The sequence below is a fragment of the Betta splendens genome, chromosome 24 (genome assembly GCF_900634795.4).
Source record: "Betta splendens chromosome 24, fBetSpl5.4, whole genome shotgun sequence".
Classification (NCBI taxonomy): Eukaryota; Metazoa; Chordata; class Actinopteri; order Anabantiformes; family Osphronemidae; genus Betta; species Betta splendens.
The window spans coordinates 6361223-6374330 of record NC_040901.2 but is presented as its reverse complement, the minus strand read 5'-3'; the positions used below and the strand labels follow the sequence as shown (position 1 = coordinate 6374330).

Here is a 13108-nt window from a genome sequence, read left to right as displayed (position 1 = left end):
CACGCCACTTTGCGCTGCCCGGAGGAGCGTTTCCCCCAGAACGAGGGGCGCAATGAGCGTCGCAGCTCACTGGATGTTTCATTCAATTTGGAGCACAATGGGGCCGCCCTCCGTCGCGTTCGCCCTCCGCCTCCGTCTTTGTGCTCGCGTCCCGCTCTCCTCCACCACCAGCGAACAAGTGGACGTACACTTCCACGAACCATAAAGCAATAAACAGAAATCACTACTCGAGCTGGCGCTTTGAAGAAGACTAATTCCGCCATCTGCACAGTGCTTCGCCCCGTCTTCACTACATGTTTTCCTTTGTGGGGAATGATTTGTTATTACTCACTTTAATTGGCTGGATTAAAATCAATTCCCCTCATGAACAGCGCGGTTTCATAAATCACGCTGCAACATAGTTTTGTAGTAAAGCTGATGTATCGCGTCTATTCAGCCGGTCAGCAATCGATCATGAAAACGCCCATGAATCTTCTTGACAGGTTAAATGGTATTTACTCTGCAAAAAGTGAAGTGCAGACTAACTGGCTCGTTGCAACTCTGCGTGATACCCTTGACCTTTCTGTGTTTGCTGCAGCGCTAACCTCTTAAATTATCAATGAGGGAGGCACTGGACCGCGTTCAGGTGGACAGAATGCATAAGGAGCCGCGTATTTCAATGCGGCCGCCTCATCAGGGTTTGATCAGAAAAGTTCCCGTGGAAACATCCGAAAAGCGCTACGCAAACGCGATTATCAGACACGCTCGTGATTATTACTCATTTTTATAATTTATTGGCTCCTTAATGGAAGTATTAAATGGGCTTAGTGTGCAAATGGAAGTCACCTTGGACAAGAACATCAGCGATGCCTCTAAATGGCAGTAATGATAAGCAGTTGTGCTGTAAGCGTATTAATGTGGTCATGCTGCTTCTCCTAATCCCTCTGTCCTCGGCGTCTGATAACAGGCTGAGAACGACTGCTGTCACCTTTCTCTCTTCAAATGCCAGTAATGAACGTGGACTGTTCCCCTTTAAACCGCGCCGCCTAACTCTCCGCCCTCCTTCCTTTTCTGCTCCATGATACCACTGTATACTGTATGTGAGAGCTTGTATCAGCTGTGCTCCGAGACGCCAGCAGACAGCGGAGCCCAAGGTTAATAGCTACAGCTACAGCTACTGTCTACGCGCTTGTGTTCGTCCGGCGCGCAACCTGTAGCGCAGCTACACAAAACAGCCAAAGTCCATTTTAAAGTGTGACACTTAGAGTGCTTGTAGCGCTCTGCGTGCCTCCGCGCGCACAAAGGCGGAGCGGCTGAGATATTTTGTACTAATGCCTCTTTCTGGCCTTTCTCCTCCGCAGCTCCCATCAACCCTCACCTGAGTAAGTACCTCACTAAGTGTGTCTTGTCAGAGTGCGAGAGTCTGAGAACAGCGGAGCGGCTCAGAGCAAGCGCACGTCCCGCCGAGATCTGACTCTCAACATGTCACGCCGCACTGGAAGGTATTTTCCACAGGCCGACGAAGTGGAGTGGGATAAGTGGGATTGGGTGAACCTGCATCAGGCCGCTGGGCGTGTTCAGGGCTCCGGATCTCTGCAGGACACTGCGTCTTGCTGCATCTGCATAAGAGATGTGGATGTGTTTGTGTCCGTGAGTGTGTTTGCTCGCATTACTTATGTATGCTTCTGCTGCCTTTTTATATTCTTTAATGTTTAGTCCCATTTATGCTGCATTTCATTGCCGGAGCAAATTCACATTATTCACGCCTTGAGAATCCGCACGTAATCGCTGTTTGCTGTGGCGAAGTGCGCTGTTGTGGCTTATTTATTCATATGGATGCGCTGTATATATTGGTAGGTGCTGGCGCAAACATTGGCAACATAATAACAAACATCCTAATCACCGACATCATTATCCAAATCCCCGAAGGAGGCTGTCGTACCTGCACGCCCCCTCTTCCTCCCACCCTCCAAATCCTCCGTCTCTTCTGGGCTCAGGATGAGAAAACATTTAGCTGAGCTCAGAGCGGACGGGGGCGTCGGTGACTGTTGCGATCTGCATGGCTGCGGGGAGGCGATCCAGCAGCGCCTGCAACCTCCACCACCACCTCTTCCCGTCCCTCGGCCCCTCCACCCACACTTCACCTCCGCCCGTGTTACCTCCGTTACCTGAGCAAAAGCTGCAGCTTCTGCTCCTCTCAAGGTCACCACTCCAAACTGCTCCCAGCTATGTTTTAATAAATCAATGAATATTTATCAGAACACACGCCTGCATCCTGAATTTAAATGCTCTTTTTTTTTTTTTTTTGCTCTCTTTGAGGACCCCGCGTGTCCTCTGGCTAGATGTTTTGCTTTGTTTGTTACATGATTTAAATGGAGGTTTTGACACAGTCGATCTTGTCACTACCCCGCAATTTAAGTGCCGGTCACTTTCTCACTATCTGGATTGGAATGATTTATCAGTCCACTGTAGTCATTTCTACACCTTCCCCTCCAGCACACGTGACCTATTGTGACCTTTCCCTCAAAGGGTGACACCTCCCACTCAGCACGCAGTCCCTCTCTGCACACTTCGCCAGTTCAAAGTATCGCAGTCAGAGCTCAGACAGCAGCAGAGGCGAGGTGGGGGGGAGGAGGGGAGGGGAGTGCCCAATACCTCCGCCTACACCCACTACAGAGACGATGGAGAGGGATAGAGGAGGATGGAGGTGGTTCTCAATTTTAAAAACTGATTACACCGAGTCCTACAAGTGAGACAAAAAAAAAAAAACATTCAAGGACAATCACCTCATTTTTACTTTTAATCACGAAAAAGAGCATTTGAAATTATTATCACCTGAAAACACTGATGCATTCAGAAAAAAAATCACGATTCGGTTTCTAACCTTTCACATGTGATTTGTATTTAGTTTAATATTATTTTCCTGAGGTTGTGTGTTGGTGTGGGCGGGTGTTTATTGAATGCCATCCATCACACTTCAGCGGTGGGCTTGCATGGTAGCCTCTAATAGGCTGCTTTGACACATACACACACACACACACACACACACACACACGCTCTAGGGAATTTTCTATGTGTAAGTATTATCTTGATCTTTCTGTGTGAGACTTGGGTCCTGCTCTGTCGCACACCAGGAGAGTTCCACTGCAGCTTCGAGGAGGAGCCCATCTGCATGTTCACGCAGGACAAGAACGATGACTTCGACTGGACGCGGCACAGCGCCGCCACCCGTGACACCAAGTACACGCCAAACACAGGCCCCAGTGGGGACCGCAGCGGGTCCAAGCAGGGTGAGTGTGGCCAAACCCCTCTACTGAAACGTGAATCCGAATGCAGCTGTGAAAACACAGATCAAGCACACGGCATCAGCGAAGGTGCCACTTTTCACAATGCTAAAATAAGTTGGAAAGATTGAAGCGCTCCCACATGCATAATAGATGATCTCAGCTGTACTCATTGTGTCACCAGTTGCTTGATGCGGCACAGTGTAACAATACGCAGCCTTGATCATTTTATTTCAATATAATCTGGTCACTGTCTGTCGCTGTTTCCATGGGCACCGAAACCAATCTGCATAGTGTTTAGTATTCAGTATGTTACTTATTTGTGCAGGTATTTCATATTCAAGAACTTTATAAATGACAAAGTAACAAAATTGGATTTGTAGGGATCCATCTGAGGATTTTATTTGAATTCACTAATGAAAGCTATCTGTGGTGGATTATAAGTGCCTGTTATGGTGCCGCTACAGCAGCGGCAGCAGCTGAAGCAGTAAATAATGCATTGGCTTTAATCACCTAATGGTTTCAAAATGTCCAGCATTTCATTACCAGGCCCATTCCTCTTTGCGTGTAATTATCTGATATGAGATTCAGCGGAGGAAGATATTTCATTTGGTTTTGGCTACAGGGCAGCTCGCTAGCTAGCGTCCCGCTGCCTGCGGCAAGGCGGAGGCGGCCGCAGACCATTCTACTCGGCCCGGTCGGCATCGCAGCTGTCAGAGCGAGAGGCCGTGAGCGTAACCCCATTGTTATTGACTCGACTCGCCCCTGGTTACTGCCGTTAGTAAATGGAGAACTGTCCTTATCTGAGATACGGACAGTTTCTATCGCAGACGGGCTGAAAAAGCAGCTGAGCATGACCAGAGATGCACCTTCTCTGCCCAGTGTGTACAGTGACAAATGACATGTGGGTGCATCAGAAAGCAGCGAAGAACTATGTGTTTACATCACATTCATGCACACAGTGTGCGTGGCCACGTCATTCACTGCAGATTCCTCCTTGAGCGGATAACAACTCTGCGCTCACACGCCTTAATTGCAACATCTGGGAATGTGTTGACCTGGAAAACAACACAAGAAGTCAAGTAATCAGACAAACAAATAAGACAGACCTCGTTTGAAAGACAGAGCTGAGGCAAATGCAAAAACCCCAGCACGTTATATTTGCAGGGATGCATTATTACCAACACATGGAGCACTGACCTTCCTCTATACTCCTGGATAAGTCGTTTACATAATGTATTCTGTTTGTTTCTTCAATAAGGTTAAAGTTAAATTGATTGATTTAAATTGATTCCACCGCACATCCAGTAAAGAAAGCTGCTACTTCAGAATCAAATTTTTTTTATTCCCCGTTCTTCCAGGATTCTACATGTACATTGAAACCTCGAGGCCACGGAAGGAAGGGGACCAGGCGCGGCTCGTCAGCCCGTTCTTCAACGTGGCGCCCAAGAACCCCTACGGCATCACCAACCCGCCCGCCTACTGCTTCGGCTTCTTCTACCACATGTACGGGAAACACATAGGTAAGCTGCGTCCGTGCCGGCGTTTCTCGCTCATTATAACCGCGTAGTTGCTCTGATTCTTCTGAATAATTTGTCGCGGTTCTGGACTCCGCTTGCTAAAGTGAAAGCGTTTTAATGTAGCTCAAACTTGCAGCGGTTTTCTGCCAAGCGAAGTGGATGCAGTCTCATCTGTGCAGACCTAACGTGAGTCCACGAGGGGAAACCCACAAAGCAAAATTAATTTACAACAAAGAAAACATTCATCAAAGTGTCTTTGAGGCAGAAATTGAGAGATGAGAATCTAGAATGTGCTCGTCGCCACCTACATGCTTCACGGTGGGCCTTTCGTTTCGTCTGTGTTGCCGCTTGCGAAAGAAGAAATGCACCGAGAGAGCCCTGCGCTTTCTCCTATAAGCAACAGAACTTGAGTTCTTCCAAAGAGTTTGTCCCTGTGGTGGGTGAAGCGGGGAGTTTTGTGCTTTCATGCAAAAAAATTTTTTTTTTTTTTGCTGGTGCAGTTGTCAGATCTTCCAAGCGAAAGATATCTCATTTTTGCAACAACCCTCTTCAAAGGTGTGTACACAAATCCCGGGCATTAGCTCTTACGCTCCTCTCTGAATGCAGATAACAACCTTGCGTGGCCTATTTGAAGATGGCGGAGCAGCTGAAGGAGCGCTCGGTGCCGTGCGTCCTTCACCGGGGACCCAATCAGCCGACCGCGAGCGCCGCGGCTCTGCCTTCGTGTTGTTTGTAGGAAAGAAACATAAAGCGAGAGCGGCTGTGGAGCTCGCGAGCCGCGTAGTGGTGATTTCAGCAGATCATTAGGTGATGCACAGCTTCGTGAGGTCACGTGATGCAGGTTATCTTACTGGCACAGGGGAATGAGGGCAACAACATCAAAGCGCCGTGAGAAGTCACGCACTAGCGCCGCTGTCAGCATTTCACACGACCCAGCAGCTTTTAAAACCTCTGGTCTCTTCTGACACTGAAGCCTCCATTTCCGGGTGCGAAGGCCCTTGAAGGCACTGTTTCTAATGGCCACCGTTGCCAGATGTCTGGCTGTGACCTCCCCCCGGCAGGACTCCTAGCTGTCGCCATCACCTTTCACATTTGGATTTTAAAAAAAGGCCGACGGCTCTTCGGTTCTGTGTGGCTCGTACAAACAGAGTCACGACGCGCGGCCTCCGTGGTTTGTTAACATGCGAGGCAAGCGTGGACACAGATTACTGGTGCACTGGCCTTAAAGCGCAGTTCTCATGGCATTTCAGGCTGACACGCACAGTGACGGGCAAAGAGTGCCAGGAAACGTGCGTCATGATAATTCGTGGTGGAGCTTAGACACTAGAACCTCATTTTCGGAACTCCTTCATTGACTTTTAGTTCCATACAAACAGGCGGCTCCACTTTGCTAACTCAGCACTACTTACAGCATCTTCAAACACCACTGGGGTTAAATATGTGTAATTATATAATATCTGTGAGCCGACTAGTGCACAGCAGGACTCCATAGAGTTGCTGCTGAAATTAAGCCAGGCTGTGTTTCAGCTGTCCTGTAGAAAGGCAGAGTGGGGTGTCCATGGACCCAACTTCTGGAGCGGTGGAGGCGAGGGCGCCGAGGGAGGATGTAAGGATAGAGGTGTTGGAGGGCGACTCGGTTGGAGATGAGAGCTCCTCCGGCTCCCTGCCGAGGTTGAGTAGGCCGTGACATTTCCAATTTGCTCAAATTGATCGCCAGCCAGACCCTCTCTTTCCTGCCCTCCCCGTCTGTGGCGGAGCCCAGGCCCAGACTGTGGCATGTTATGATGAATGGGCTAAATGTCAAGGACTTGAAACCCGGCTCAGATCCTCTATGGCCACGCTCCATTTAGTATTCTGCCTCTCCGGTTGCGGGAGAGTTACGCCCGTGAGCTCAGGAACGCCGGTCCGGTGTCGTTCCCCCGCGTGGGGAAGTGACGGCTCGTGATGAATGCTCAAAATAACGCACGTTCAAACACTTTCTCCCAAAGAGCGTTGTGGTTCCGAGTAGGTCCTGCTGTTTGCGATGGGAAGCGGGACGCTAAGCTGAGCCTCAGTCAGGTGACTGCGCGGCAGAGCTGACGGCCGCAATCAGTCGATAAGGGGCCTCGCCTACACAGCGATGGGAACAGTGGCACAGGCTCAAAGGAACTCCTCCGTCGTTAGCTGGCGGGGGACACCTGCCACCGGGTCACGCTTAATTACTGAGGCGCACATCAAAGTTTGCCTTTGGAGCCCGTGCCGCATTTGTTTATAGGATTAAGTCTCCGGCGCGGCGCGCGGAGCGAGGCGGTTTCGAGCCTGACCTTGTGCGCGGCGCTGGAGTCGTCCTTTCATTAGCGAGGAGGGTGGCATCGCCGCTCCGTGCCGCTTCTCTCTCGCCTCTCGCCACGTAATTGAAAATTTCCAGGAGCTACTTCTCACTTTTTCGCGCGGCTTTTTCACATCCTCTCAAAGTGCACGAGTGGCCGCCGCGGGTACTGCTCGGTACCGCGGAACATATGCAGCGCGCGGCTTCGCCCGGGATGCGATGACACCGACATAAGGACCTCCGCACGCGGCGATGAGTTCAAAGAACATGGCGGTCGGCTCAGCGAGGAGCCCCCTCCGCTCGGAGCACTTGAGCGGGAGATGAGACCGCGGGTCATGTTCTGTACGAGAAGCTCATCTCTCGCTGGAGATCGTGCTGTCTGCGATGGGGGGGCGACGCTGTTGAGAGGATGCGAACGCGCGCGTGTAGTGCAGCCTCCTCGCAGAGATGCTGTTTGAAGTGGGATGGACAGTAATGAGGCACCTCGCTGAGGCGAGGATGCATCAAACGCGGCGTTGCGGCGCTTCTCGCTTCGCAGCCTCGTCGGCGCTGAAGTGCAGCTTTCCATACAGATTCTGCCTGACGCTCCGGTCCGGCTCAGATCCGCTACGGTGTCACTGCCGAGCAGATCCGGGTCTCCAGACGCTGGCCCCCGTCTCTCTCTCCTCCCCGTCTTCCCACATGACAAATACACAACTGGTGCGTTTGGTGAGGAGGCTGAAGCGGTTGCACTCGGTGTCATCATCTGACAGTTTTTTTATCAAAGCCCAGGGCCAGACAAGAGGCCTCACTGAGGGGAGTCTTCACTTCAGACCTAATACATTCTGCCTCAATAACAGCTGCTGTTTTTGTGTTATTGCGGGGTCATATATGAAAACAGTTGAAATGGATATGTCATATTGCATTTTCAAAACAATCACATCCTGTGGATTCGCTCATGCTGCTTTATTGGAAATCCAGGTGAGACGTAACGAGGAACTGGCAGAAGTCAGACAGAGTTTGGTGCAAATCATAAGTTCTGAAGAAAAATTGTTTATACTCAAAAAGAATTTCAGAATCACATATTGCCCATTGGTGATAATTATTTTGTCTTATAATGAGCTGGAGAATAATTTAGCATCACTTTCAGGACGTCTCTTTAATAAACCTATCAGTGACTTGGGTTTAACCTTTGAATGAAGAGGAATACATCAATTTAAAATGCATGGAGCTGGAGGTGATGTTAAGCCTAAGAGTGAAAACTGAATATCACTTTTAAACTTTAATCCACAGTAGTGTCATGTATTATTATTAATGCTCCGCTTAGATGTGCAGATCTCGACCTCTGGTGTTTTTTTGCCTGTGTTTCCTGCATGCACAGTGTCTCGGCGCATCCTTCGAACCACCAGGAAGCTTCGACTCGAGTCGAAGACAGCACACGGGAGAGGGAGTGGGCGAGCGCAAAAACAAGCCAAACATATGCTGGGGTTTTATTTTACTTACCGACAACTCAGTCGTACCTACGTTCACACCTCAGTGCTGAGAGTCTGTCACTCCTGGTTCACAATATCAAACAGAGCTCAGGCTGAAAACACATGCACACACTTACACAATTACCATCAAAAGTACATAGATTGAGCAGAGTGAGCTTAAAATAAACGGGGCATCAGTGTTTCATCTACATGTCATATATTTTGCCTCGTACAGAGCAATTACATTTCCTCCTTCTACCTCATGCTGGATGCATCATTTAAATATTCACGGTGTATCTGCAGCACTAGCCCCAGTCGTGGGCACCCAGCTGAGGAGAGTCACACCACATTCACCAGTCTCATCCACTCGCCCCTCCGTGCTGTACAACAGTCACATTAAGGCCGCTCTCGCTGATTTGCCCCTATTTCCGCTCTCCTCTTCCGGCGTCACGTCCTCGCAGACTTGCAGACGTGGCTGCTGATTGCTGCGAAGCGGCGACGGCTGCTTACCTTGAGTACCGGTGACCTACTTTGGTTAAACAGAAGTGCATTGTTGTTTGGGATGGGGGGGGGGCTTGCACGGCAGGGAGGGAACATGCAGGCGAGATTGCAGTTTAAAGTAATTACCATCAGCTTATATAATATAATAGCTATTCTGAGTGTTTGTGAGTGAGTGCGCTGACCCGCGTGTAATCGTCTCCTCCACGCGCAGGAACACTGAACGCCTTTCTGAAGCAGAAGGGCCAGTCAGCGTCGGAGGCGCCTGTGTGGTCGCTGAGCGGTAACCAAGGCAACCACTGGAAGCAGGCCAAAGTCAGCGTGCACCCAACGTCGTCTTTCCAGGTAGGACCGACGAGGCTCCATCAGTCCAGCGCGCGGCCGCGCTGCCCCGACTGGCCTCCATCCTCTGCGCTCTCTGTATTAGTTTCCATAGGGTGCCGCATATTGATGCACCGCTTTACAAGCCCCGATATTAAACAGAAAGGAGTTCACAGGCGTTGTTGGGCGAGGAGAGAGCAATATCACTCATGGCTCGCCATCAGGAGGCCTAATGTTTGCGAGGAGTGAATATAGACCTGCAATATTCTTCATCATTTTTATGGCCGCAGTTGTGGAAAGTAATTATAGTTTCAGCTGCACCTCTGAGTCTGGTTTTGTTCCCACTCTCTCTTCTGTCTGCTCCAACACCACGAGAACACTTGGTTTTTAAAATGTTCTGACAATAAAAACTGAAACAAGCGCTCACCACCAGCTGTTATTTTTTATTAGGGACAATTTTGCTGAATTACACTCTGTGCTTACTTCGAGATCGTATCTCGCGGCGGCGTTTCATGGTTTGCGTGGCGCGTCGCAGCTCGCAGCCAGACAGTCACGCGCAGGCGCGGCCCTTTTTCTCTTTCAGGTGGTGCTGGAAGGCGTGCGGGGATCGGGCATCGAGGGCGACATCGCCATCGATGACGTCACGCTGGAGGAAGGGGAGTGTCGAGACCCCCCGCCGGGTGAGTGGCCCCTCCGGATTCATGGGGGGGGGTCTAATCTTAGACAGTTGCCAGCACTGAACTACTGGCTCATGTGGAACGAAGCAGTTGCCATGGCAGCCGTGTTGTAATCACATAAATGATAGCTACGCTGGCTGAGTGGAGCCGTAATTGTTCTGCAGGAAAAAACAGAAGGTAAACACAGAAAAACGGGCTGCAGTTGACAAGGTTATATTGGCCGACAGACAAACGCTGCTTCTTCCATTTCACTCCTGGTATTTATTATTGGAGGATCATTATTTCAAATTAAACATCCCTTTAACGTAACATAAATGAATCATGGTAATCTAGTTCTCATTTTTCATGTCATTAGCAGAAAACACTGCGAGGCATCTACAAGACAATCAGAGTTGGGACGATCGGTCTGCAAGATGTAATCTTTTTATTACTGGAAAGTTATTACTTGGCTTATTTTTCATTTGGATGCTTTATGATTCAAAGAGACAACATTAATTCGTCTGGAGCTATAGGAGTGGCCGTCCAGGCTGAGGACGGAGTAATGTTATGAATTATGCAATTCAATCCCGCATGATGAATCTTACATGACTTTGAGTTGTAAGAGGGAGGAAAATGAGAAGTATCCCACCAGGGCCGAGCGGAGGCGACTCCTGATTGATGATTGGTCCAGAGCGGTTCCGAGTAGCTATTTATGACCCGGTCTCGCAGGTTAGTCAAGAGTCGCCCAACTTCCGGGTCGAAGCGCTCGTCCGCTTGGAGAGGAGGCGATCGATAGCGCTCTCACGTCTGTGTTTCTTGACGTTTCACCTTTTTTGTTGAAGGAGATCCGACAGAAGCCCTAAAGCGCACCAATTAGCAGCGGAGACAGTGTGTTGGCTGTTTCCCGGGTCCAAATGTCAACCAAACGTTTGTTTCACTGAGGAGCGCTTGCCTCGCAGGCTGCTGTCAAGCAAACGCGCACAGACTCCGTTGAGCGGAAATAGTCAGAACTGTCAAAAGCTTGATTCTTCCTCTGTACACCATGGTTTTGTGTCTTTGGACAGAAGCCAGGCTCCTGTTATCAGCCTTTATGCTAGGCTAAGATACCAGGAAGCCAGCTGGAGTAGTGTGTAAGCGAGGTGACATCCATTCAACGATGTAAAGAGTAAAGTAACGAGTAAAGTTTTCGAAATGTCGACTATTCATCAAGTAATGTGATTTGTGCCAATCTGTCTTTTCCTCCGGGGGCGTCTCTCGTTCCCCGTTTCTACTTCTCTCTTTCTCTCTCATCTGTTTAGATCTCCGTACCAAGGCTGCGTCCACGTCCTCCCATATATGGCTATTAAGCATCACCTTAGTGATGACCCTGCTGGAAGGTCAGAGGTGACCCTCCTCCTCACCTCAGAGGCAAACATTCAGACCCGCCGTCTGTGAGCTGTACCCTCGACATCCAATCACCAAAGATTCATGTAACCCGATGGCCGCGGCGCTCCCCTGACGAGTCGCATAGGGGCTGAGATGAACGGAAGAGAGAAAAAAATAGCAATTAAAAAAACAAAAAAGGAAACGTCATGAAGAAGTCGCGCTCCTGCTTTTTTTAAAGAGACCTCTTTTGCAGAAAACTCTCCTCGGTGCGGAACTCGGGACGTCTTCATGAGCACAAAGACAGGTGGGCGATGAACTAGCCTGGACTTTGGCAAAAGACTTCACAGGCGTCGAGGGAGGACTGTTTGTAAAGCACAAGAACTATTTTATGAAGTTCTGAAAAAAATCTTTGGGAGGCGGTGGGATATAGACACTGCTGACTTTTTGAAGATGAAATAACATTTCCCCGCGTACAAATACATGGAATCAGACCTTTCTCTGTGTAACTTTATCTTCATTTTCTTGCACCAGATGCCAATCACTGACACTCGTTTTTCACTCTAGCCCAGCCATCACACCTTGGCATTTCCTTATCTGCTTGGTGCTGTACTGTAGAAAACAAGGAACCCTGGCGACGTTTAGTTCTGTCTGCGTATTCCCCTGTAGCTGCCTATGTGTCATTTAACACTGTGCTCACGCGTCCAAGCGGCCAGCGGACGGTGCGGTGGCGCCGGCGACGGAGGTGCGGGCAGCCGGACCGGAGGGCAGACATGTTGGAGGGCTGGAAAGTGGCGGGGGGGCAGGCAGAGGGTGGAGGAAGGTCCGATTAGAATATCCAATCAGTGGTCCGTCTGTGGAACAGAAGCCACTTTACTTTCTGCCATGAAACAAAGTGCCTTCAGATTACAAACCGAACCGTGAGCCTGGGTGTTGAGCAACATCAAACACATCTGTTCATGTTTCCTCTGATGGGCTATTTTCTATGTTTCTTTTGCCCCACAAGTGCTGATGGAAGGGCAGGATGTGTTCAGGGTCAGTACGGGCTTGTGTTGATATGACTCCAGATGGGACCGTCCCCTCCGTGTGTGTGTGTGTGTGTGTGTGTGTGTGTGTGTGTGTGTGTGTGTGTGTGTGTGTGTGTGTGTGTGTGTGTGTGTGTGTGTGTGTGTGTGTTAGCTATCCCAGGCGCTGCTAGTAGACCCTGAGCACAGGTTTGGAAACAATCTGGATAAAAACAGCGGCAATGGTGAAAGTGAGTGAGGCTCTGGATGATTTTTTTTTTTCTCGCAGAGACAGTTTAAGATCACACAGGAGGATAAAGACACTTCGGAATGAATTCTCCCCGCTCTCGCTTTCCATAATTTCCCTTCCCCGTGGGCGAGTGTTTTTTTTTTGTTTGTTTGTTTTTTTTTAAACAAAAGAAAAGAACAACTGCTGAATAAAACATGGCGTTGTACAGGGAGGAGAGTAGGAACTTTGGGACTGCAGGCTCACCCTTATCCTCCACCATTTATATGGAACAATATGAGAATAAAAGATAATAATGACCATAATAATAGTCATGATATTTTATTACTCTAGCGAGAATGTTTCTCTGCTTTTACACAAACTGTGAAGACTGACTGTGGAAGATCTACCTGAGACCATAACCTTAACCAGCGGGGTTTTTAAAAAAATGTATTGTAAAAAGGAGAAAATAAGAAAATGAGAAAATTCCGTTCATTGT

General features: G+C 49.2%; 1 protein-coding gene across 9 annotated transcripts in view; it reads left to right on the top strand.

Moving 5' to 3' along the window:
* LOC114850186 (MAM domain-containing glycosylphosphatidylinositol anchor protein 2-like) overlaps window positions 1-12790 on the top strand; it is a 105627-nt gene extending 92837 nt beyond the window's left edge. For 5 of the 9 annotated variants that reach the window (XM_029142210.3, XM_029142211.3, XM_029142212.3 and 2 more), the window contains 4 exons: window positions 1341-1361; window positions 3114-3269; window positions 4625-4786; window positions 9255-9938. In XM_029142210.3, the coding sequence (XP_028998043.1) occupies window positions 1341-1361; window positions 3114-3269; window positions 4625-4786; window positions 9255-9610 (695 nt within the window). In that variant the 3' untranslated portion in view covers window positions 9611-9938. The other 4 variants (XM_029142214.3, XM_029142215.3, XM_029142217.3 and 1 more) reach the window with 1 other exon arrangement.
* The last annotated feature ends 318 nt before the right edge of the window (window positions 12791-13108 follow it).